Genomic DNA, 24,435 nt, shown 5'->3' on the forward strand with positions numbered 1-24,435 from the left:
TGACATCAACAGGTTGATTTAATAATAGTAACAATAATAGTTTGTTGCTTCTGGCATGGAGGGGCGATCTGATATATATATAATGTGTTTAAGAACAGAGATCCCTTCCAACAGACACACCTCATTCTGAGCTTGCAAAGTGTCTAGAAAGGGCAAACTCAGAGGCTTCTCCTTTACCAACATGTGAAAGGGTCCTTCAGAGTACAGTGTATTCACTCACTAGACTGTGCACATGAACACCAGCGACATTAGCATAGAGTTCAGGCACCACCAGCTCAGGCACCTGCAGTACTGCGTGGTCATTGCTTGTCTTTACAGCTGTTTGGAGGGACTGCATCAGGGCTGCTGGAGAAGGCCGGTTAGTTGCACTCCACTGCCAGCAGGACTTCATGATGTTGTACCTGTAAGACGGAGAAGTAGGGAAGCACTGGGAATGAGAAGCACCAACGCAAAATTTTACTACAGTCAAGTCATCTCATACTTAAAATGCCTAGAGACCTTCTCTTTTTATGCTTCATATGAAGTTCTTTCAATGACCCTTTGAAATTTGCAACCACGCAATAATGTGGGGGGACAAAGACATGCAGTTATTTGCCAGGAAGTAAACTGGCAGTATGGGAAAAAGGAAAAAGATTGTTTGGTATTTCCTTTTGAAACAGCATTATGGAAGAAAAAGGCTCTGAATATTAAAAGAAATTATGTGTTCACAAAAAGAAATATAATGCCTTAGATATTCCCTGCAGATGCTTTGTTCATTTCAGGGAGAACCCCGCAACTTAGAGGAGAAAGATTATTCCAGAATAGCCCTTCACCTTGCAGGGAAGCAGTGGAGCAACAAAATGCAAAGGCAGACAAGGAAACTGAAACAAGAGCAGTTTTCAAAAGCGGTAAAGAAAGGTTTTGGCAATCAAGGTTTCATGCAGCAGAATCCATTAAGCAGATGTGGCAGACTTGTGAGAACAAATCTTTTCAGATTAACAGGTTACTGTTTTGTATGGTCTAGACTTAGAGATCTTCTCTAAGATCTAGTTTTTTATGTCTCACTTCCATTTAGCTCTGCAGATCTCAGGTTCAATTGTCCATAAAGCAAGTGGCTTACATGGCTTGCTGGCAGGTTGAGGGCTGCTTCATAATGTTCTGTCTCTGCAGGTATGGTAAAATGTCAGAAGGTGGCACCTCAGGATATGGTGGAGCTCCTAGAAGGGCAAAAGGAGTAACAGTAGAAAAACTATAAGGTAATGGTTGCAGATAGCAGCTTCTGTGTAAGAAGGCCTTCCTTGCCTACCACAGGCCATTTTTTTTCCTTCCACAGTTCACGCTGAAACAAAGTCTGAAAGGAATTGTCAAGACTTTGCAAGTTGGAAAAAACTGGATGCTTATTTAAATGGCCCAACTTCACATTCTAAAATTTGAGATTTTAAGTCTTGTTAAATTTGCTGCTTCCTTACTTATTTTTTTAATGACCATTAAATCTTCTTACCTAATGTAATCATCTCATACAGTAGAATTCCAAAAGACCATCTGCAAGAAAAGAAAACAAAGCAATGATAAGTTCCCATTCCAGCTAGCTAGCTAGCTTCAGTACATACAAACAACTAGGCATGACCTGCAGAATAAGAAGAGAAGGTACGAGCTATAAAGTGGAGCCTTATGCTGAGATTAGATATGCCTTACTGTGAATTTCAGAACATGAAATGATACATAAAGGAGTGAAAGAGACAGGCCTGACAGACAGATGAACTTTGAGTCCAAAAATGAAATCATACATGTCTGCCTTGATGCTGGGGGGTTTCTTCAGGAGCCGCTCTGGTGCCTGCCACTTGACTGGCACAATCTGTGTGACTGAGTTGGCACCATATGTGTGAGTTTCATAGGCCAGACCCAAACCACAGAGCTTAGCAGTGAAGTTGTGATGGAGGAGGACATTCCTGGCAGCAATGTCTCCGTGGAACAACTTCTTCTGTTCAAGGTAAGCCTAGAAAGTTGGAAAAGAAAGAGATTGTGATCATTTTTAAATGAATTTTCATTTATATGAATTTTCACTTAGTTTATGCCTGTCTTCCACGCTGTGGAATAGGGGTGTATGCTCACCCAAATAATGCAAGCATATTTCGCTCAGTTTTAACAAAGCACATTCTCAGTGCTTAGGCCAAGAAGACTTAGGCCACCATACAGACTTGTGTTGCAAGCAAACAAGAACAAAAAACTGCAGTGAATGTGAGCAGACTTACCAGAGCTGCGGCAACCTGATGTCCAACTTCATACACTTGCCTCTCAGTAAGATCATAGGGGATACCATCGATTGTCATTACATCCTAGAGGCAAAAGAGCAGGCCTTGGTTCATACAAATGCCATAGCTGTAGGGTACTGGGGAATGTTTTCTTCTAATATAACAAAATGAGTACTATCTAATCTTATGGTCCCTCAGCTAATTTCACAATTGGTCACAAATTGTCTGAAATATAAGGGTACATGGATGGGTGATGATGGATGGATGGTGTGCTGTGTAAGACAAGTACATAGAGACTACAGGTGGGTAAACTGAAGCGTGGAGAAGAGATTAATAGGTTAGACAGAAATGGGCAGAATAACAGTGGAGACTGACAATCCATACAGATGAATGAAAGATATATTATAAATTAGACTGATGAGTAGAAAAGCATAGTTATAACATATGAACGGTTATCTGGTATGAGACTAACAGTCTGTCTCTCTTACTACCCGGCCTGTAACAGTGACCCTAGTTGGATGCCCAGATGAGAGAAAAAGAATAAGGTAAGCACACAGTGTTTCCCTGTGTTGTTTTCCAGCCCCCAACTATTTTCAATTTAAGGAACTTCCTGAGATGGTTATGGTTTCAACATGTTCAGCAACCTCTGAAAGGTTATCTTCCACGAATGTTCTCAGTCTTGTCTTGAACCCATGTAAAGTTTCAGTATCCACAGCAGTCAGTGGCAAGGAATTCCATTAGTCTACACCCTACTCCATGAAGGACCACCTCCATTTGTTTGCCTCTCAGTCTTCCTCAGGGTCAGCCCTGACCTTTACTGGCTGGAATCATCAGGAACCATCATCATCTCACTGTCATCCCATTTTTTAGGTTATTGAATGTCCTGGTTCTGGCAGGGATAGGGTTCATTCTTCCCAGGCTCTGGCAGGGACACAGGTATCCCATGCCACGTGAGCCATGCCCACCCTGAGCTGCCCGGGGGAGGGGGCAGGAAGTCGCTGCTTGGAGCGGGCTGGGGCATCCCAGGTCCGGTCGGTGAGCGGCGGTTCCATAACCGTGTTTGTATATTCCTCTGTCCGTGTTATTGTTGTTGTTTTCTTGTTCCCTTTGCTGTTCTGTTAAACTGCCTTTGTCTCAACCCAAGAGTTTTGCCTTTTTCTTATGATTCTTCCCATATTGGGAAGGCCCGAGCGAGCGGCACGTGATTCTTTGTTGCCATCTGAGGCTAAACCACGACAGTCCTTTCGGCGCCCAACATGGGGCTCGAAGGGTTGAGATAACGACAGAATCCAACTAGAGCTTGAAAAAAACAATTTGTTGTATGCGTTTATTGTATTAGGTAAATAGTCGCTGGTCACCATGTTGCTTGGTTTATTCTCATGGCTGTGTTATGTGAATTGCTATATGGCTTATGTACTCCCTGCGGTGATATTTGTTACTTCTGGGAGAGGGATGAGGATTATCATTTTGCTGTCCTGTGCGACATCGGCTTATGATATGATAACATCACTTGTTAGACAGTTACTTTGGGGCGTTTATGTGGTATTGCTGTCCTGTCCGTTGCCGTCTCTCAGAATTTATTAATAATTACACCCAGTCTATGGGGGAAACAGGGGGGGACACTTTCCCCAGCTCTTTTGCCTCCCTTTTCTCCTTCAGGTCAGGTATGAGGTATGGGCTTTTGAGAATTTTCAATATCCTTGGGATGCTCAAACCAGCATGTTCCTAGTGTTATGTCTCCTGAATATGTTCCAGGTCTTGTTTAGGGTTAAAGGACTACTTAAGACTACCACCCAGAGATCTGCTCCGAGGCTGGATAGTCAGGGGTGGCATGGCATGTGGGAGAGCATGGGCAGGTACCTAGAGAACTACTCACCTCCAATGGTCTGGGACTTCACCCCTGAAAAATTACAGGACCCTGATAAAGTGGTAGAATATCTGAAGAGAAAATGCTGTGGCTATTCCAGAGAGGCACAACTCACCGTGCTGTGCTGGGCTCTGGCCAGTATCTACCAGGCACTGCTCAGTGTTACACAGCACCCTCAAGGGGAAGAGATGGAGACCAGACCAGCAGCCACTGTGGCTACTGCAACCCCTGCGACAGACACTGCGGCTACTGAAACCCCTGTGGCAGACACTGCCACTACTCCAACCGCGGTGGCAGCCACTGCCGCTGAACCAGGGAACCAACCCATGTCAGTATCAGTTGCCCCCATACAGAAAAAGAAGTACATGAAGAAATCAGTTCACTTAGTAAGAGATGATGATGAACCAGGGTCATCATGAGAACAGGAGGAAGAGGCAGAACCAGAGATAATCACTCAATCTCCATCCTTGAGTGAGCTGCGGGATATGCGAAAAGATTTTAGCTGACTTTCAGGCGAGCACATTGTCACCTGGCTGCTCCGGTGCTGGGATAACGGGGCCAGTAGCCTGGAATTAGAGGGTAGGGAAGCCAGGCAGCTGGGATCCCTGTCTAGGGAAGGGGGCATTGACAAGGCCATTGGAAAGAAGACCCAAGACCTCAGCCTCTGGAAACGACTCCTGTCAAGCATGAGGTAAAGGTACCCCTTCAGTGAAGATGTTCTATGTCACCCAAGAAAGTGGACTACCGTGGAAAGAGGTATCCAGTACCTGAGAGAATTAGCCATGTGGGAGATGATTTATTATGACTTGGACAATGCAGACTTACCCACAGACCCTGATGAGGTGCAATGCACAAGGCCCATGTGGCGGAAGTTTGTACGGAGCGCACCATTGTCATATGCCAACTCACTGGCAGTAATGGAATGGAAAGGTGAAGAGGGACCAATGGTGGATGAGGTGGCTGGCCATCTCCAGCAATATGAAGAAAGTTTCTCTTCCCCCCTTGTCTCAGCTGTGGAGAAACTGTCCCAGAAGATCCAGCAACTTGAAGAGACCATGTCCTACTCCCCACCTGTATGGGCCAGCATCTCAGCTCTTAGGAGCAGGCGTTTTCCCCACTCAAGAGAGAGAGTACAGAGGGTACACACCACGAGGCACCCTGTGGTTCTACCTGCGGGACCACAGGGAGGACATGAGGCAGTGGGATGGACAACCTACTTCGACCCTGCGGACACAGGTACAGGAGTTGCAAGGAAGAACAACCACAAAAGGGGATCCCTCCAGGAAAAGTGCCACCCCAGTTTCCAGTGGGCAGTTCCCCAGACAGAGCAGAAGGCCTGATCGTGCTTCTGATCCTCTTGAAGGAACTTCCAAGTCATTTCTGCAAGAAGTGAGTAATGGATACTATAACCAGGATTAGAGGGGCCCTGCCTCTGGCCAGGTCAGGGAAAGGGACAACCGGGTTTATTGGACAGTGTGGATTCGATGGCCTGGCACATCAGACCCACGGGAGTATAAGGCTCTAGTGGACACGGGTGCACAGTGTACTTTAATACCATCAAGCTACAGAGGGGCAGAACCCATTTGTATTTCTAGGGTCACAGGGGGATCCCAAGAGTTGACTGTACTGGAGGCGGAAGTGAGCCTAACTGGGAATGAGTGGGAAAAACATCCCATTGTGACTGGCCCAGAGGCTCCATGCATCCTTGGTATAGATTACCTCAGGAGAGGGTATTTCAAGGACCCAAAAGGGGACCAGTGGGCCTTTTGCATAGTTGCCTTGGAGACGGAGGAAGTTAAACAGTTGTCCACCTTGCCTGGTCTCTCGGAGGACTCTTCTGTTGTGGGGTTGTTGAGGGTCGAAGAACAGCAGGTGCCGATTGCTACCACAGCGGTGCATCGGCGGCAATAGCGCACTAACTGAGACTCTCTGATTCCCATCCAAAAACTGGTTCATCAACTAGAGGTTCAAGGAGTGATCAGCAAGACTCGCTCACCCTTTAACAGTCCCATATGGCCGATGTGAAAATCTAGTGGAGAGTGGAGGCTAACTGTAGACTATCGTGGCCTGAATGAAGTCATGCCACCACTGAGCACTGCCATGCCGGACATGCTAGAACTCCAGTACAAACTGGAGTACAAGGCAGCCAAGTGGTATGTCACAACTGATATAGCTAATGCATTCTTCTCAATCCCTTTGGCAGCAGAGTGCAGGCCACAGTTTGCTTTCACTTGGAGGGGCATCCAATACACCTGGAATTGACTGCCCCAGGGGTGGAAACACAGCCCCACCATTTCCCATGGACTGATCCAGACTGCACTGGAGCAGGGTGAAGCTCCAGAACATCTGCAATACATTGACGACATCATCGTATGGGGAAACACAGCAGAAGAAGTTTTTGAGAAAGGGAATAAAATAGTCTGAATCCTTCTGAAAGCTGGTTTTGCCATAAAACGAAGTAAGGTCAAGGGACCTGTGCAGGAGATCCAGTTTTTAGGAATAAAATGGCAAGATGGATGCCGTATTTCTGGGGTCAGCAGAAACACCATTGGGACGCCAGATCCCAATGGATGTGATCAACAAAATAGCAGCTATGTCTCCACCAACTAGTAAAAAGGAAACACAAGCTTTCTTAGGCATTGTGGGTTTTTGGAGAATGCATATCCCAGATTACAGTCTAATTGTAAGCCCTCTGTATCAAGTAACCCGGAAGAAGAACGATTTTAAATGGGGTCCTGAGCAATGACAAGCTTTTGAACAAATCAAACAGGAAATAGTCCATGCAGTGGCCCTGGGGCCAGTCTGGGCAGGACAAGATGTTAAAAATGTGCTCTACACCGCAGCCGGGGAGAATGGCCCTACCTGGAGCCTCTGGCAGAAAGCACCAGGGGAGACCCGAGGTCGACCCCTAGGGTTTTGGAGTCGGGGATACAGAGGATCCGAAGCCTGCTACACTCCAACAGAAAAAGAGATATTGGCAGCGTATGAAGGGGTTCGAGCTGCTTTGGAAGTGGATGGTACAGAAGCCCAGCTCCTCTTAGCACCTCGATTGCCGGTGCTGGGCTGGATGTTCAAAGAAAGGGTCCCCACCACACATCATGCAACTGATGCTACATGGAGTAAGTGGATTGCACTGATCACACAGCGAACTCAAATGGGAAACCCCAGTCGCCCAGGAATTCTGGAAGTGATCATGCACTGGCCAGAAGGCAAGGATTTCGGAATGTCACCAGAGGAGGACGTGACGCATGTGGAAGAAGCCCCACCATATAATAAACTGCCAGAAAATGAGAAGAAATATGCCCTGTTCACTGATGGGTCCTACCGGATTGTGGGAAACCATTGAAAGTGGAAGGCTGCTATGTGGAGTCCTACATGACAAGTTGCAGAAGCCAGTGAGGGACAGGGTGAATCGAGCCAGTTTGCAGAGGTGAAAGCCATTCAGCTGGCTTTGGACATTGCTGAGCGAGAAAAATGGCCAGTACTTTATCTCTGCACTGACTCATGGATGGTGGCAAATGCTCTGTGGGGGTGGTTACAGCAGTGGAAGCGGGGCAACTGGCAGCGCAGAGGCAAACCCATCTGCGCTGCTGAACTATGGAAAGATATTGCTGCCCGGATAGAGAATCTGGTTGTGAAAGTATGCCATGTAGACGCCCATGTACCGAAGAATCGGGCCACGGAGGAACATCAGAACAACCAGCAAGTGGATTGGGCTGCTAGGATTGAAGTGGGTCAGGTGTATCTGGACTTGCAACATAAGGGTGAACTATTCATACCTCGGTGGGCCCATGACTCCTCAGGCCATCAAGGAAGAGATGCGACATATAGATGGGCTCGTGACCGAGGGGTGGACTTGACCATGGACACCATTGCACAGGTCATCCATGAATGTGAGACATGCGCTGCAATCAAGCAAGCCAAGCTGTTAAAGCCTCTTTGGTATGGAGGGCGATGGCTGAAATATAAATATGGGGAGGCCTGGCAGATTGATTATATCACACTGCCACAAACCCGTCAAGGCAAGCGCCATGTGCTCACAATGGTGGAATCAACCACTGGATGGCTGGAAACATACCCTGTGCCCCATGCCACTGCCCGGAACGCAATTGTGGGCCTTGAAAAGCAAGTCCTATGGCAACATGGTAGCCCAGAGAGAGTTGAGTCGGACAACGGGACTCATTTCCGAAACAGCCTCATAGACACCTGGGCCAAAGAGCATGGTATTGAGTGGGTGTATCACATCCCATATCACGCACCAGCCTCTGGGAAGAGAGAATGATACAATGGACTGTTAAAAACTACACTGAGAGCAATGGGTGGTGGGACTTTAAAACATTGGGATGCACATTTAGCAAAAGCTACCTGGCTAGTTAACACCAGGGCACCTACCAATCGGGCTGGCCCTGCCCAATCAAAACTTCCACGTACTGCAGAAGGGGATAAAGTCCCTGTAGTGCACATGAAGAATATGTTAGGGAAGACAGTCTGGGTTAGTCCTGCCTCAGGCAAAGGCAAACACATCTGTGGGATTGCTTTTGCCCAAGGACCTGGGTGCACTTGGTGGGTGATGCAGAAGGATGGGGAGGTCCGATGTGTACCTCATGGGGATCTGAGTTTGGGTGAGAATAGCCAATGAATCAAATTGTGTGTTGCTGATTGCTAAGTAACACTGTCACTGTATATCCTCGTTACTATAATTGCTATCAGATGTACTACAGTAAGAATCACACAAATTAAGGACAGATGGACTTTGATGAAAAATTGAGTAAAGCACAGCGGTCATGGGATCAGAACAGGCCTCAGCAGCTGGTGCCCAGCAACTTCCTCAAGATCTACATCTTCAGCCCACAGACTGTGTGCATGAGCCACACCGGGTGCACCAGTCACAAGCTCCGAAAATACAGCATGCAACAGGCCAGCACCACACGGCATCTCTTCTGCCCTGAGAGACTGTTCTAACAGATGGAGCCCAAAGCCATGGATTAAATGAACTCAACGGACACTTTGGAGGGATGGCTCATAAACTAAGGGCATTATATCTGCATGAATATATATGTGTATATATATATATGACAGGGGCAAGTGGTGGCAATTCATTGGAACCTGTAAGATCTGGGCATGGCAAAAATGGTATGGAATAAGGGTCCTGGTTCCAGCAGGGGTAGGGTTCATTCTCCCCAGGCTCTGGCAGAGACACAGGTATCCCATGCCATGTGAGCCATGCCCACCCTGAGCTGCCCGGGGGAGGGGGCAGGAAGTCGCTGCTTGGAGCAGGCTGGGGCGTTCTGGGTCCGGTTGGTGAGCGGCTAGGAGTGGCAGTTCCATAATCGTGTTTGTATATTCCTCTGTCCGTGTTATTGTTGTTGTTTTCTTGTTCCCTTTGCTGTTCTATTAAACTGCTTTTGTCTCAACCCAAGAGTTTCACCTTTTTCTTCTGATTCTTCCCATATTGGGGAAGCCCGAGTGAGCGGCACGTGGTTCTTTGTTACCATCTGAGGCTAAACCATGACACTGATACACGCAATGAACAGCACCAAGTCCTACATGGGTGACCTCCCTCCAGTGCAAGTACCAACCTTTCAGTCTTACGCTCTGTTTCCTGTCTTTTAATCAATTGGTTATCATTCAATGTTCAGTTTTGGGCCACTTACTACAAGAAAAACATTGAGATTCTGGAGAGAGTCCAGAGGAGAGCAACAAAGCTAGTGAGGGGTCTAGAGAACAAGTCTTATGAGGAACAGCTGAAGGAACTGGGGTTCTTTAGCCTCGAGAAAAGCAGGCTGAGGGGAGACCTTACTGCTCTCTACAACTACCTGAAAGCAGGTTGTAGTGAGGTGGGGGTCGGTCTCTTCTCCCAAGTAACAGGCGAGGGAGTAACAAGGCGAGGCAAGTAACAAGAGGAAATGGCCTCAAGTTATGCCATTGAGGAGGGAGGTTTAGATTGGATATTAGGAAAAATTTTTTCACAGAAAGGGTTACCAAACATTGGAACAGGCTGCCCAGGGAAATGGTTGAATCACCATCCCTGGAAGTATTTAAAAGACGTGTAGATGTGGTGCCTAGGTACATGGTTTAGTGGTAGTTTTGGCAGCGTTAGGTTATGGTTGGACTTGAAGATCTTAAAGGTCCCTTCCAACGTAGATGATTCTATGATTCTGTGACCTTCTCCCTGGTGTTGTAACTGCTCTGCTTTCTTAAAAGCACTTGGAGTGAAACTTTTAAAACTTTTTAGAAATTCAGGTAGCTGTATCAACTCTCACTCATATTCCAGTGCCTGCTATACCCTTCAAGGAACTCCAATGGTCTGCAAAGTAGGACTTAGCTTTACAAAAGTATATCAACTTCTTCCAAACTATATCATCTCAATCCAGATATCCACCAATTTTATTCCAGTTTAGACTTGTGTAGAACTTCTTAGGTGGATGGAAATAGTTTAGACTGATATAGAGGGATGCATTGAGAGATGAAAAGAATCATCTATGACTTATGGACTATGACTTATGGATAGATTTGTACCTAAGGAATTTAAGAAGATATATAATTGCTCCTTTTGACTCACCTTCCGACACGTCCATAGAAATGTCAACAGGTCACCAAGAGACACATCTTCCATAATCATATAAAGTGGGAGCTGGCCTACACAGCATCCAAGCAATTCAACCAGGTTCTCATGATGGCCAAGATTTTGATGGAATTTAATCCTTCCCAGGAAATCCTTTACTTCCTGAGGACTAGTCAGGTCTGAAGGAACAAAAAGAACCCCAAAACAAAACAAATAAACAAAACCACCACCACCACCAACAACAACAACAAAAACCACCAAAAAGCCCCCAAATGGAAGCAGCAAAGAACTGGGTGCATAGCTTAAAATCAACATGAACAGCAATCTTCTTTAGTCAAGACACTCCCACCAAAAGGCTACTCTGACTAGCTAACGTGATACTGAAAACAGCTTATTCTTGCCCAGTAATGACTGCCGATTCTGCCCAGCATCATGTCTTTGATACAGAGATCTATACCAAAGGGGATCCTGGCCATGTGCCTTACCTTGTAAGGCTTTCAATACTACAGTCTTAGTCTTCCCAGGGTTCCCAGTTTCCAATTGTGCTCTGTAGATGCTCCCATAGCGGCCTTGTTTTATCAGCTGCCAGGTGCCTGGTGAGAGTTTCTCTCGGGGTATCTCCAGTTCTTTCAGAGTTAAGGATGCAGAATGTAGCAGGCTCTCCATAGATGTCTCACTCAGCTGGATATAGCGTTTCTCTGTTGAGCTGGATTCCTGCCAATTCTTGTCATTCACTGACAAAAGCAAATGCACATGATGCAAAAAAACAGACAGATGAACTCTTGTAGTAGGTGGCAATGCCTGTTCTTCCCTTTAATTTTTTGCTCCATACTGTTTTGGAAATCGGGACAAAGTAAAGAACTGTTGCTGTATCTTACTTAACCTGGCCCTTCAAGAGGAGAAGGAATCTGTCTCCCATTCTGATGAAAAGGCAGGAACGAGTCTGGAGATCTCTACTATATTTAACTATCTAAATTTTCCTAGATAAGAAGCATTTGTACTTGATTCCCATGTGCTGAAGAAGACCATTTTCTTTTCTTACCAGCTACCAGTTGTTATGAAAGTGACATGCACAGGGTGCTTCCACAAAAGCCTTATCTTTGTTCTCAATTGTTTCCCTTAACATAGGCTGAAGAGGCTTTTCCCTCTACAAAACTAAAATCAGTTCAGAACTGGATTTTCATTTCCACACAGCAACATGTGTTTGTGGTACCAACAAACCTTTCCCTATCCCCTCACCAGTCCCTGTTCTATTTCCTTTTGTCTCAATAGGAAGTAGGAGACAGCAGCTTGAAATTAAATTTCTTAAATGACAGTATAGAAAACGGATTAATGACGTGTCATCTACATCAAAGCAAGTCATTCATAATTGCACCAATAGCCTCTAGAAGGCTGTTACATAAATACTCTTTGCAGCTTTCAAGTGATGTTACCACAGTACTTTAAACAGCCTATATGGTATGTTGCTTTAGGTTTTCTCAGGTCCATCTATACTACAGATTCCACTACTACTACTGTGAGTGGGGTAAACCAGGGTTCCCATTTTTTCTAATGTTTACTGGATTGCTGAATACCACTCAGGCTCTTCATAAATGCTACTGCCTAACAGCTGCCTAACAGCTGAAGCAATGGGGAAAAGGAATTGACTTCTGGTCACTGAAACCAACACTCTTTCCTCTGTCTGAAAGACATTTTTTTACCTTGTTGTCCAGATGATGATGATGATTGCTCCTGCTTTGCTCGCAAGCCTCGACAGTGGAGCCAAAGGATCACAGTTAGCACGATGACAAAAAAACCCACAAGGAGAACTGGGACAACAATCACTTCAGTCTGATATTCACGCACAACTATCAGCAGAAAAAGAAAATGGGAAACCAAGGAATAAGCAGCACTGCCAGATTCACATGGGTTCTGTATAACAAAGTAGTAATGACCCCTGTCAGTAACTTTCAACCCCAAAAGCATGTGTATCTGTCTTCTGCTACTTGGAATAGCAACTCAACACTATTAGTGCTGCCACACTATTTTTCAAAGGTGCTGAGTATCTAAACTGCATGAAACCACTCCCACACCTAAGGTCACTTATTTGATGCCTTAATACAGAGGCTAGGAATTGCAGCCATGTGTAAGTGTCATCCACCAGTGAAACAGAACTGGCCCTGGCAGAGGAACAGCAGGGAGATGGGAAGGGCTGATTATTACAATGCCATCACAAATACATGTGCAATTACAACTTCACCTCCTTCCATTAAAATTATAGGCAACATTTCAAAGAAAACAGGGCGTGGTCAGCTGGTTTGGAATTTGACCGGAAGACATTGCAATTAACAAGGATGTTGCAGGTAACTAACTCACTCTCTTATGCGCCCAGATTTGGAGGTGGTGCTATTTTTGTGTAGGCCAAGACCACATTTCAGTTCCCAAAGATGACAGAAAGTCATGAAATCGAAATCTCACAAGACTGGTCCTTAGGGAAGCGGCAGGGAATCTTTAATGACTATATTATGTCTCATTCAAAGTAGAAATACTCTAAAATGGCTAAAATTACATAAGATTAATCCCACCACAAAGACCGCATCCCCTTAAAAGTTTCTCCCCTGAGACACAATGCAGGGAAAGGTCAGTCAAATCCTTCTGTGTGGGCTGGGACGCAGGTAGAGGAGGGGAAAGGGCTTGGCCTGCTTTTCAGTAAAGCTGGACTTCCTGATCAGCATGTGAAAGCTTATTACTTAAAGGAATCTGTGAATCTTACCACATAGCTTGTCACTGCTGTTGCATTCCAGTAGCATGCGTGTGAATCTTTTTATATCCCCTGCCATGTTCAATTACAAGCAAGTGGGTCTCCAACCTCTATCTTCTGCACAGACACAAATAATATTAATGAAATTTATTAGGAGAAAGGGTGATTAATGAAGCAACAGGTGAGCTGAATATGGAGCTTTCTACCCCTTATGAACAGTGGTTTTGTGAAGAAGCAGCATTGGGACTTAGAGGCTTAGAGAACGATACAGGACATCCATTATCAAATCCTATGAAGGGTAGACTGTATGACCAGAGAGAATTTAAGATTAAGCTTGTTCTACAGTGCTTCACCAGCAATAGGGTATCCCTAGGCCTACAGGCTGGCATATGCACAAAAACTCATAGTCATGAACTTAATTATATTCAAAGAATAGCTAATACAGCTAATACACTTCTAGCTATCACACTTCTTAGATGCCAGGATGGCCCAGCCTTTTATCTTCTGGTCCATAACAAATGAACAGATCAGCAGCATGCATACAAAGTGTCTGTCATTCTTGACTACAGCTCCTGCCATAACTCATACTATTGCTCCACAAAGACAAGGAGAGAAAAAGGCTTGCCATTAGGGCTGTCTGGTACTGACTCCTTAACACCGCCAGGTCTATAACTAAACTGAAGCATAACATCTGGAACTCTTCTGTATTTGTAGTTGAAAATCCAGGGCCTGTGCAAACGTGCACCTTTCCAGCTGTAATTTCAGCTATCACTAACCTCTTCCTTACCATGTGCAATCATACACCTACAAAACCTTCTGATTGTGTAAATGCGTTTGCCATGTGTACAATCCTGCTCAGACAGGGCTAGATTCACCAGCGTATGCCAGCATCTTTGAGTTGTGCCAGGACTGCAGATCAGCTGCAGGCCTCCCAGACGTAGGATTTTTGCTGTTCTGCATTACAGGGGGAGATCGCCCCTGTAGAAACTTGTATTTCAGTTCAAATGGGTGCGTGTGTTTTTGTTTATTCTCTGGAGAACACATAAGCACTTTAGAACATGTCCCACTGCTACACTAAGTATACTATCTTTACTGAGAACTAAAGTCATAAGATAGGAATAGGCTCCGTGGTGCTGCATTGATTTACATCAGCAGAGGACCTGGACTACTATATCTAAATTGCAAGAAATCAATGCGGTGAATAGTGATGATTGACAGAAAGACAAGGAAGGCATGTACATTTAGCCACTGTTTCTTATAAACATTGCCAAAAATGTAAGACTTGATAGCTTCACAAACAGTATAATCTAGAATGTTTTACAGACATCAGGAATTTTATCCTGTAAGTACTTACTTTATTTTCAGCTATGAGTTCAAGTCAATTAACCTCAATGGCAAACGTTAAGAATAATGTATGGCATTCTTACTGATACTAGTATGGTTTTATGGAAGTTGGTGATAGATAAAACATTAAACAGGTTGTTCTCATGCTTAAAATTAACGGGCGAAATTCCACTATATCAGTTGCACAACAGAGGCAGCAGAAAGAGGAAAATAGAATATATATGCACTTTATCACAAAAAGTCTGTTTCATTTTATTTCCTTTGATTCTTAATATGCTAGCAAATTCACCTGGTTTCAGGGTGTGGCTACAACACGAATCCAGTCAAAGGAGCAATAATACAGCAATAACACCAAGCTTTTCAGGTGCACTCTGAAAGCAAGCACACTAAGTCAACCTGCCTTGGCTATAACACATATACACTCTTACACACAAATACACAGGTATCACCATAAGAACAGTCCTAGCTTCTTTCACTCTCAGATACACACAGATATGAAACACACGTATGAACAGACATGACAGCATTACAGGAAAATAGACTTTAGGACTATTAGCCAGCAATCGTATACGTATAATCTGAGTCATAAACAGTCCAAGCTCCATCTTAACACTAGTTAAATGGTTTTTGCTTCATGCAGATGCCCACTAGAAATGCAAACATATGTTTAAACGATGGGCATGCACAGGGACATATAAGCACACACATACCAACTCGTACTTACACAGGAACACGCTCACAGAGTCACAGAGATCCACACAAAAAAGCTTTGACACAGCAACCATGTCTATACTGGTCCCCTGTCCATCAAAAAGATTCCTGCCTACTTCCTTATGCACCTCCCATCAGTGATGCCAGTGGGTGGCACCCATGTTTTCTAACCATACTCAGGGCAGAACTATGGGATCGAGAAATAAAAGCACTGGCAGCCATTGGCACTTTATTTGCACTGGCACTCCCACCTGTTGCTTATGGAGCCGCACAGGTGTTACGACTGGAAGACTTTGATTAGACAAGTCCATTTACACGCTCTGTGTCTACCCTCTTGCCAAACTTAGGAAGCAGGAAAAGAAGTTGCACTTGAGATAATTCTGAAACGTCTTTTCAGTGATCCTTTCCAGGCCAAGACCAAACGAATTCTTATACTTAGCTCCTTCTGCAGTATACTTGTCTAACAGTAACATTATTGCAGTTCCTACATTTCCATCCGCACAATAACAGTGGTAACTCAGAAATACACAGATCTCACGTTACACATTTAGTAAGTATTTTTTGCAGTGTATCAGTAGGGGTGACATGGAGGTTATGTGGAACTAACATCTTCAATGTACAGGTGCATACTCACCACACAGCAGAAAGCATTGTCAGTGCTCAACCACTTATTTTATTATTTGAAGACAGTATTCCGGTACCAAGCCAGGATAAGAGGGACAAAAATACCTTAAGAGGTTCAAAACCTGTACCTCGCTGGCATGATTTTCCTTGTTTGTGTGTTATGTTTTACCAAGACCAGTGCTGTCTAGGTCATGAGCACAGTAGAACATAGCCTCTATTATTTCAATTTAGAATTTGCATTAGGCAATTTGTGCAATCGCAAGTAAATTTCAGCCTAGTTATTCCACTGGCTTTTTATTACTCTTTTACATACACTGAAATCCACTCACCGGAATTAATTTCCCTTTATTGTTTACTTTCAAAACCATATTTGCTTCAAAAGTCTACTCTCCTTGCCTAGGCCTATCTACTCTTTCAAACTATTCTGATTTCCTCCTCCTTCAGTTGAAACTCATTATTTTCATTTACACAAAACCTGGAACTTTCCTTTTTCTCTTGGACACACATCTTTTTTCATCAGGTCCTCTATTGTGCAGCACATCCATGTGACTTAACATCTTATTTAAGAAAAGTAGTTGGCAGTGAAATACAAAAACTAAACATGGTAGTACTAGGCCACTCTTCCTTCAAAACGCCAAGGCTCAAGGTAAAGGTGCTATGTTCCCACTCAGTTTCAAACTCCAAAGCCTTCCTGAAAGACTGTGATAACAGTGACCAGAAAGCAAATGAGCTTTTCTAGAACAAAGCTCTCAACACAATGGACTGAATAGGAGCAACAAGGGGCTGTGAAGGTCTTTGTAAATGAGTTTTGAAAAGGGATTTGTTCCCCTGACTAGAGCTCAGGGGGGAACAGGGTTTCCACTCAAAAGATTTGGAGAGATGTGGGGAGCTTTTGCTGGGGCAGAGGGAAATGAATATGAATCAACGCAGACAGGCTGGCTTAGAGGGCAATGCTCAATGTATTATTAACAATGTTCAGATACTACACAGTTCCAAGCTGTCCTGGTTTGAGGTAAAACAGAACCAACTTTCTGATTTGTAATTTTACATTTTAGCTGGGCCTCTTCTAACTGACTAAAGTCTGAAATTAACAGCTTATTATTAACAGTTCAGAAACTGTTCGCTCTCAGAGTGATAAGACCTGATCATACCAAGGCATGGTACGCAGAGAGGCTCTTGCTTATACTTATTGTTATAACAACCAAGGCCAGCTAACTTCGCTGTTTGCCCCATCAGAGGGTCGGAAGCAGTGAAGCGTAGAGGGGTCCCACCCGCAGGGAGGAGCAAACGGGACAGGTGACCCAAAACTGACCAACAGGGTATTCCATCCCATATGCGTCATGCTCAGTATAAAAGCTGAGGTATCAAAGGGGCAAGGGGGCTCTGGCTTGTTTTTTCTCCAATGGCCGACATCTGAGGAGGACCCTGTCTGTTCGTCTGCCTTTGATCCTATCTGAGCACTCCTGACTCTAGTTCCGAAATTCAGCTCCTGTCCGTCACTGACTCCAGTCTGGGACTTTCTCTGTGTCTGCTGGTGACACGATCGTCATCCTGGGAGCTGGATACGGTTTTATGTATATTGTATACTTTTTTTCTTTAATTTTTATTATTCTATTATTATTTACTATTTTCTTATTTATTATTATTTTCATTAAAGTAGTTTAGTTCTTTTTCTAAACTTGTAAATCTCCTTATCTCTTCCTCTCCTCTCTGAAGAGAGAGTGGGGGAAGGGGCATCTGTTGTTCTGATCGGCCAACCTGGCCAAAACCATGACACGAGCAGACTGCAACAATGATGGCAGTATAGCCTTTCTTTGACTAATACCTGAATCCAAAGCCCCACATCCAAGCTAAATATACAACGAAGGTCATGGTATCTAGAAAGAGCAGAAGCGGCCGTTCTTAGACAATGATACAAGGCAAAACGTTAGCAGAAGCTAACCTACAGTCAACAGCATTTGCAAACTGCTACTAGCAGACTACCTGGTGAACTGTGCACAGCGCAGAAGTTTCACAGCGTGGTGACAGCGCCAGGTTAATTAGCCCCCATATCTGTCCTACACCGACACTTACTGCTCCTCTATGTACATCTGCCAACAGGATGAATGAACACTGGGGAAAAAGGTGGTGTTTTGTTTTCAGCCATGTTTGTTGGCCAAGCTGTTCTGCTGCCCTGGCAACTTAGACAAAGCACAGTGGGCAACACAGGGTCAGGAATAGGCAGCTAAAAGATGACAGTTCTGGGGGCTGCTTAAACCAGTTCAGGAAGCCCCAATACTGAATGTGAATATGGTTTTGTGAATGTAGCTGAGCTAAATTAAGTGCTCAACAATGCCAAAAGAAGGGAGTATCTCTGCTCTCTTACCACTCCTTGTTTTGCTCCCAGCTGTGCAATTGATCACATGGTAAACTGATTCAAACCACTACCCTATCAGGAAAAATTCACTGTTCTTTTGCCATGGTAATTTCCTGCCATTTTAATGAGTGGTATTAGTTTGCCAAGCAATTCCACAAGTGCCAACACAGGCTCGAGGAAGTGGCAGGAGCACATATCCAAAAGCAGGAACACGTAAAACAGATCTCCCGCCACCCAGGGTAGTGAATGGCTAATTCGTCTAAAGCTGCATTGTGAAACCATTCCCAAAGTGTCAGCACTAAGATTTTTCCAGTCCCCTGTCATTCATTCCCACAGGTACGCTGTCCCTTTAGCTCTAGCACAAGCATTCACATGGCGATGTGGTGAACTCTCACATTTTATGGACTTAAATTTTTCATCAGGCTCAATTTATGCTATTTAAAGTGCCAGGACATAAGACTCGAGAAGCCTGATGCGTGCTCCTGCCATGTTCAGGAAAATCCGATGTTGTACATACTCACGGTAAATAGACAGTTTTGCCAGTGAATATGTCTGACTTGGGAACTAACATCATTTTTCATCACCAGTGCAAATGTGTAAATCCTTGAGCAGTGATTAGCTATTCTGTCTAAAGAAACAGCTGATTAAATTAATTAAGTATGATAAAGGCTAAGATTCATTTGGATCTTCATTAGACCTTTTAAACTGTGCTCTGAACTGATATGGAATATCAGTTAATCCTCCAAACTTCCTGGTCTGCATTAACTGCACACCACTCAATCATAAAAATACTCTTACAGGTGTTTTTCATGGATGAACTGTGAGGACCAAATACAATACGTCTACAGGCATGTAAAGAACAGCTGAGTCCAGCCCACTGCCTGACTGATAAAAGACAAAGAAAGTCCTTTACCCATGACACCTTCTATTTAATTTCTTACAGTGGCAGAACTGCACTCTCAAGCTTTTCCAGTCACCATTTCTGTACCGCTTTTATTATTTTCCTCCTCTTAGATCACCTTTGAACCAGGCCACCAGTCAAGGTTTAGGCAACCGTTACGCACAACCGCACTGCCCTGGCTGTGCAGCTGAAAGGGAGGGGAGCTACCAGGGAATTGCAGGAAGTAAAACGGCAGTGAAAACATGATCTGTGGGCTCAGGACAGACGAGCAGTCATGGACATTGAATGTGAGAGAAGAAGAGGACCAGGGAAAAGCAAACAGTGAAACAGAGATTTTTTCTCTGTAATGTCCACCATTTTACTAAAAGCAGCGTCCAAAACAAATAAAAAATAAGTCCAACAGGACTCAACCCTAACAACTTAATGTGATAAGAACATATTTCTGCAAAAGGCTATGTACTTTTTAGATTACATATCCAGTCTCTTCTGCCTTCAGAAGACCTTGGTGACTATTTCATACGGCAGATCGTGACATATTTGCAAGGTTCCCCTGGCCCACCAAGTCATCTCATCTCTCACTGTTAAGGCACCTGTGGGTTACCAAGCAGCAGCTCCTACTGTGTAGAATGGGAAATTCTGACTGGTCAACCCAGGTTATAACATACCGGAGCCACCTCACTTCTGTCCTGAACAACGATTACTGATAATATCCTGCGGCTTGCTGTACTGGCTGTAATAATGTCTCATCTATAAAGATTTGGAACTCTAATTTACTTTTGCAACAGCTAGTAGCTGTAACACCCTGTAAGAAAACAAAGTGTTTCAAAAAGTCACGTACAGTGACTCAAGATTTTCTCTTGCTCCAAAATTAGAAGCGGTACCTGAACATGAAGCCTAGGCTAGTTGCCACAACCATATTAGAGGAGTGAAAGACAATTAGGCTGACCACTTCCAAAGAGCTAGGCCATGGAGAGAACAGCAAATGATGAGGTCCATGCTGCTATTTGAGCAGGTGAATTACTTAGGGCAAACTTGGCTGCTTTTCAAGGGAGCAGAAAAAATAGGCAAAGTCAGCAATTGAGAGATATGCATCAGGAGGACTCTGCACTGCTGTGCGTTTATGCTAACAAGGTTAGTCCAAACTGGCACCGTATCAGTGGAGATATGCAAGTTCTTATAGTGCTAAGTTTTGCTTAAACTCAGATCATCTCACAAAAATTAATGTATTTGTGCAGCATGAGGAAGCCTGAGTACAGAAGCATGAAATGGTACAAAAACTGAATGGCGATTAAGACAAAAATATTTTTTTCTAATGCAGATAAGGCTGACTGTAGTTTCTGAAAAATTAACATATATCTTTATCACACTCCCCCTGAAAAGGCCATGAAAAGTAATTCCTCACAGTTAATCTGCAAAACCGAAGTTAAAATAATAAAAAAAAAAAAGGTGAGGAATACATTAACTTGAAGCCCCTAGTGAGCAAGCCGTTTGGAATATGAAAAGCCTGGAGATCAAACTCTCAACAGCACACTCTTACCTATGACTTCCTTTTGTGTAGTCAAAATCACACACTACTTTTGAAAATGCCAGCCATTCTGTCTCTTTCTTACTGACCGACTTCTTATTTTGGTGGGAACTGCCAGTATTAAGCCTGTATCAAACCCTAGCACAAAGTTGACACAGATACTCTGAAAAACTGACAGCAAAAGCTGTGATGGGACATAAGAATGAAGGAGTTTTTCAAAGAACCATGTATACATGTAGCTCTTGTTGTAGAAAACACTGTGTGGTAACAATGCTGCACGGTATCACATTGCTGCGTAATGGCTTAAGAAATGGAACGTGAATCTGCTTTCATAAATGCACAGCCACGAGGAAACAGCTGAAGTTATGTAAACAACTTTAGCTTCACAATTCCCCAACTTTCGGATATTTCTTGGTGCATTTAACATAGATTTTGTTTATAATTTAATCAGTAGCTCACACACACACAAATACATGAAAACAGGTAAAGACACTGAAAAATCTAGATGCCTGCATCATTTTGGATTAGAGTTAATTTCCTTACAATCAAGTAACAGTGATGGAAATTAAATGCTAATTAGTTCTGAATCCAGCCTGAGGCATGTATTACTTAACCAAACACTGAACATATTTATGCACACATGCATAGCATTGCCCTGTATTGTTTCAGCAAACTGAGACTAATTTTATACGAAACTTAGTTCCTTTGTTATTTTCTTCCTGTTTAAAATATGCCTAGAAGTTATTTTGTTTAAATCAACGTGCATGTAGAGGACATATCTCCTCTTGTTTTCTCAAAGCCTAATACCATTATGAACACAGAAATTTATTACTGTAAGTAACTTCAATACAAGCAGTAAGTACATGCATAGGTGTATAGATTTTATGGTACAGCTATATCCTAGTTCATGTCGCATTTATGTCAATTAAAGTCTTGGTTTTTTTAAATAAATTCATTAGCTAATCTTCCAGCAGTGTTTTCTCTCACTTACCTGAATTACACCACTTCTCTTGCCCTGCGGTAGTTTTTTCCTGAAGCTTGCGGGCTGCCGGTTCACAGTTTGTTTGAGGCCACTCCTGATAGCACTGATGGTTACTTTGTGTGGTTGTAATTCTTATGACTAAGTTCCTCCTCACTGATTTTCCTACCCCAGACCTGCCCAGCTTCAATTCTTTACTCCTCAAGGTCTTCTCAGCTGTCTCCCCAGGGAGTTTGCTTGAGTGTAGGTTCAACACACGAGCTGACAGATAGGCACACACTTGTAAAACGAGTCTGCCCGGCTTCCACGCACCAGCTGCTCATTTGCTGGTGACAGAGACAGGCAAAGCAGAGTCCTCGGGTGGGGACCTGGAGTGTAATTTGAAAGGCAGGCAAACACAGAGCAACAGCGATAGGCTAACGTAACAAGCAGAAATCATACACTTCAGATTACAAGTTCACGTTTCGAAAAAACGGTTTCTTGGAACAGAAAATCTGTACAAAACCCACACACTCCAGACACTGAAAAAGCTCTCTATCAGGAACACAATCTGCAAACAAATAAAGAGAGAAAAGATTAATAATACCAAAGCAGGCTACAACAGACAGCAGCGATGCAGGCTTTTTTAACATTCTGACTTACCTGTTCGTATCCCTCCCGCTCAAGCTGTCCATGCATTCTGTCAGCATTTTCCAGCCCTGCCACCAGCCCTCCCCTGCCCCTTCCTCCTACCACTCCAGCCCAGAGCTCCCACACAGCTCTGGCAATGATCCTCACTTAAAAAAAAACCTTCTAAATCCATCCTGAGCTCCCCAGCCAGACCAGACGATATTCTTGAACTTGCCCTGTGACCTTTTCCTGCTATAATGCCTTTCGGGTCACCATTGCACCCTGCTGGTTCCCTCAGTCCTCAGCAGCTGTGTGGCGTAATCTTCATTGCACCTCAGTTCCTCAGCATTTTAGTTCTGGGGACTGTCTTCCCACCCAACCCGTGTAGGCAAGCCCTAGCTGTTGGCCTGCCCTCCCCTATCACTGAAAAAGCTTGTGTTAAGAGTTTCAGTTTCCCGACTCCTGGTTATATGAGTCTGTACAAGATTATTTGCTTACCTACTTCATACAAGTGAGAGGCAGTTGTATTACAAGAGGAAACAACATGAGGCCTACCGTTGAGAGACAAAGTTTGTTTCACACTCAACAACACACTGCAGGTGGCTTTGGGAAGATGTAGAATATGATATCATCTCTGACAACTGTTTGAGCAAAACTTACCTACTCCCATTAACACGTTGCTGCTGCATATATTATTTTGTTGTGGGAAAATTTTAGTTGCGGTACAGACAATAGCTTTAGATACTGAAACACAATAGTTAATTTATCCATCAGAGAGACTGCATATTGCTATATTTGTACAACGGTACATCCTCAACTTCTCTCTGGGATTATTCTTCCAGCTGGCATTTGCTGTCCGTGTGTGCAAAATGGGGAAAATGACGAGTGGTTTTCTTCATTGCTTAATCTTTCTACAGAGACTGGCACAAGTGGACAAAATAGTATCAGTGAAATAGCTCTGTGATGCAGACTTTCATCCTCTGAGAAACTAGGAGAGATATCTTCTAGACTGAAAATTTTCTCGAGTTAGAAAGTTCACTACAGCTGCGGAGTGTAGGCTCAGGCTCTGGTTTCAGCTTTCCTCTTATTCTGGTACTAACTTGCATTGATTCTCTGCAGTATTTTCTCCATGAAGGAGCAAGGGGTCTCTCCTATACCTCATTCCCCATTGAAGAGTGGCTAAAATGCAAAGGACAGTTCCTCATTTAAACGAGTTCTTTACTGAAATGTATTACTTTCCACAGGCACCTTCCCTGAGGCACCTGGGGGAACCTATTCGGATTCCTGTTTAAAAATATGATAATTGACAATATTCCTCTTTTTGCTCCTTCTTTCAGTTTCTACAGCCCTCAACTGTAGAAGAAAGAGTGGGAAAGGCAAAGGGTTAATATTCAAGGTACACATGTGCAAAAACAGCAACTGCTGCTGCTTTTAGTTTCCCCAGTCAATCTCTCTGCTGTGCTCCCAGTCTGACTGGTTGGAGAAGATATTTTAATGGTTCAGAGATCAGGCCTCAGACTGTATAATCTTCCTCACTGATCCAGAAGCCCCTCCCCCTGTTTAGTTAAGGAACAACAGTCATTTATTGTCACTTTTGTCCTGTGAAAAACAAACCTCTCCTGCTATAAGTCTTGTACTGTGTGCACATCCACAAAGAAAACACTGCCTGTTTAAATGCCTCTGTCCTTCTCTCTGATTTTTCCTTAAGCAAGTATGATTAGGCACACTGAAAGGCAGTAGACTGGCAGTCTTACTAACAAGAACGTCCTCTTCATCTCCAAGACAGCTATAGCACATAGAGCAACCATCCAAACCACACAGCAGCGGCTCAGGAGCCTCAAGACTTGCTTCTGGGACTAAGCAGCACTTCAGCCACAAACCATTCAGTCTTTGTCCTATGTACTGAGACTGTTAACAAGGGTGCTAATTTTGCAGTTCAGCTTCCGGAAGGTAAGCATACTCCAAGTAACTGCTGCTGGACCA

General features: G+C 43.9%; 1 protein-coding gene across 4 annotated transcripts in view; it reads right to left on the reverse strand.

The window, feature by feature from the left end:
- Positions 1-24,435, reverse strand: part of STYK1 (serine/threonine/tyrosine kinase 1) — a 27,953-nt gene continuing 3,518 nt past the window's right edge. Inside the window, exons 1-11 of one of the 4 annotated variants that reach the window (XM_074588995.1) lie at positions 22,486-24,075; positions 21,856-22,393; positions 13,416-13,520; positions 12,364-12,510; positions 11,149-11,397; positions 10,661-10,842; positions 2,232-2,315; positions 1,767-1,975; positions 1,481-1,521; positions 1,100-1,196; positions 2-401 (exon numbers count right to left, since the gene is read on the reverse strand). In XM_074588995.1, coding sequence (XP_074445096.1) covers positions 197-401; positions 1,100-1,196; positions 1,481-1,521; positions 1,767-1,975; positions 2,232-2,315; positions 10,661-10,842; positions 11,149-11,397; positions 12,364-12,510; positions 13,416-13,482 — 1,281 coding nt within the window. In that variant the 5' untranslated portion in view covers positions 13,483-13,520; positions 21,856-22,393; positions 22,486-24,075 and the 3' untranslated portion in view covers positions 2-196. Of the gene's footprint in view, positions 402-1,099; positions 1,197-1,480; positions 1,522-1,766; positions 1,976-2,231; positions 2,316-10,660; positions 10,843-11,148; positions 11,398-12,363; positions 12,511-13,415; positions 13,521-15,036; positions 15,071-21,855; positions 22,394-22,485; positions 24,076-24,435 lie in introns of those variants that run through there. The other 3 variants (XM_074589005.1, XM_074588999.1, XM_074589012.1) reach the window with 3 other exon arrangements.

This window comes from Larus michahellis, chromosome 1 (assembly GCF_964199755.1).
Source record: "Larus michahellis chromosome 1, bLarMic1.1, whole genome shotgun sequence".
Taxonomy (NCBI): Eukaryota; Metazoa; Chordata; class Aves; order Charadriiformes; family Laridae; genus Larus; species Larus michahellis.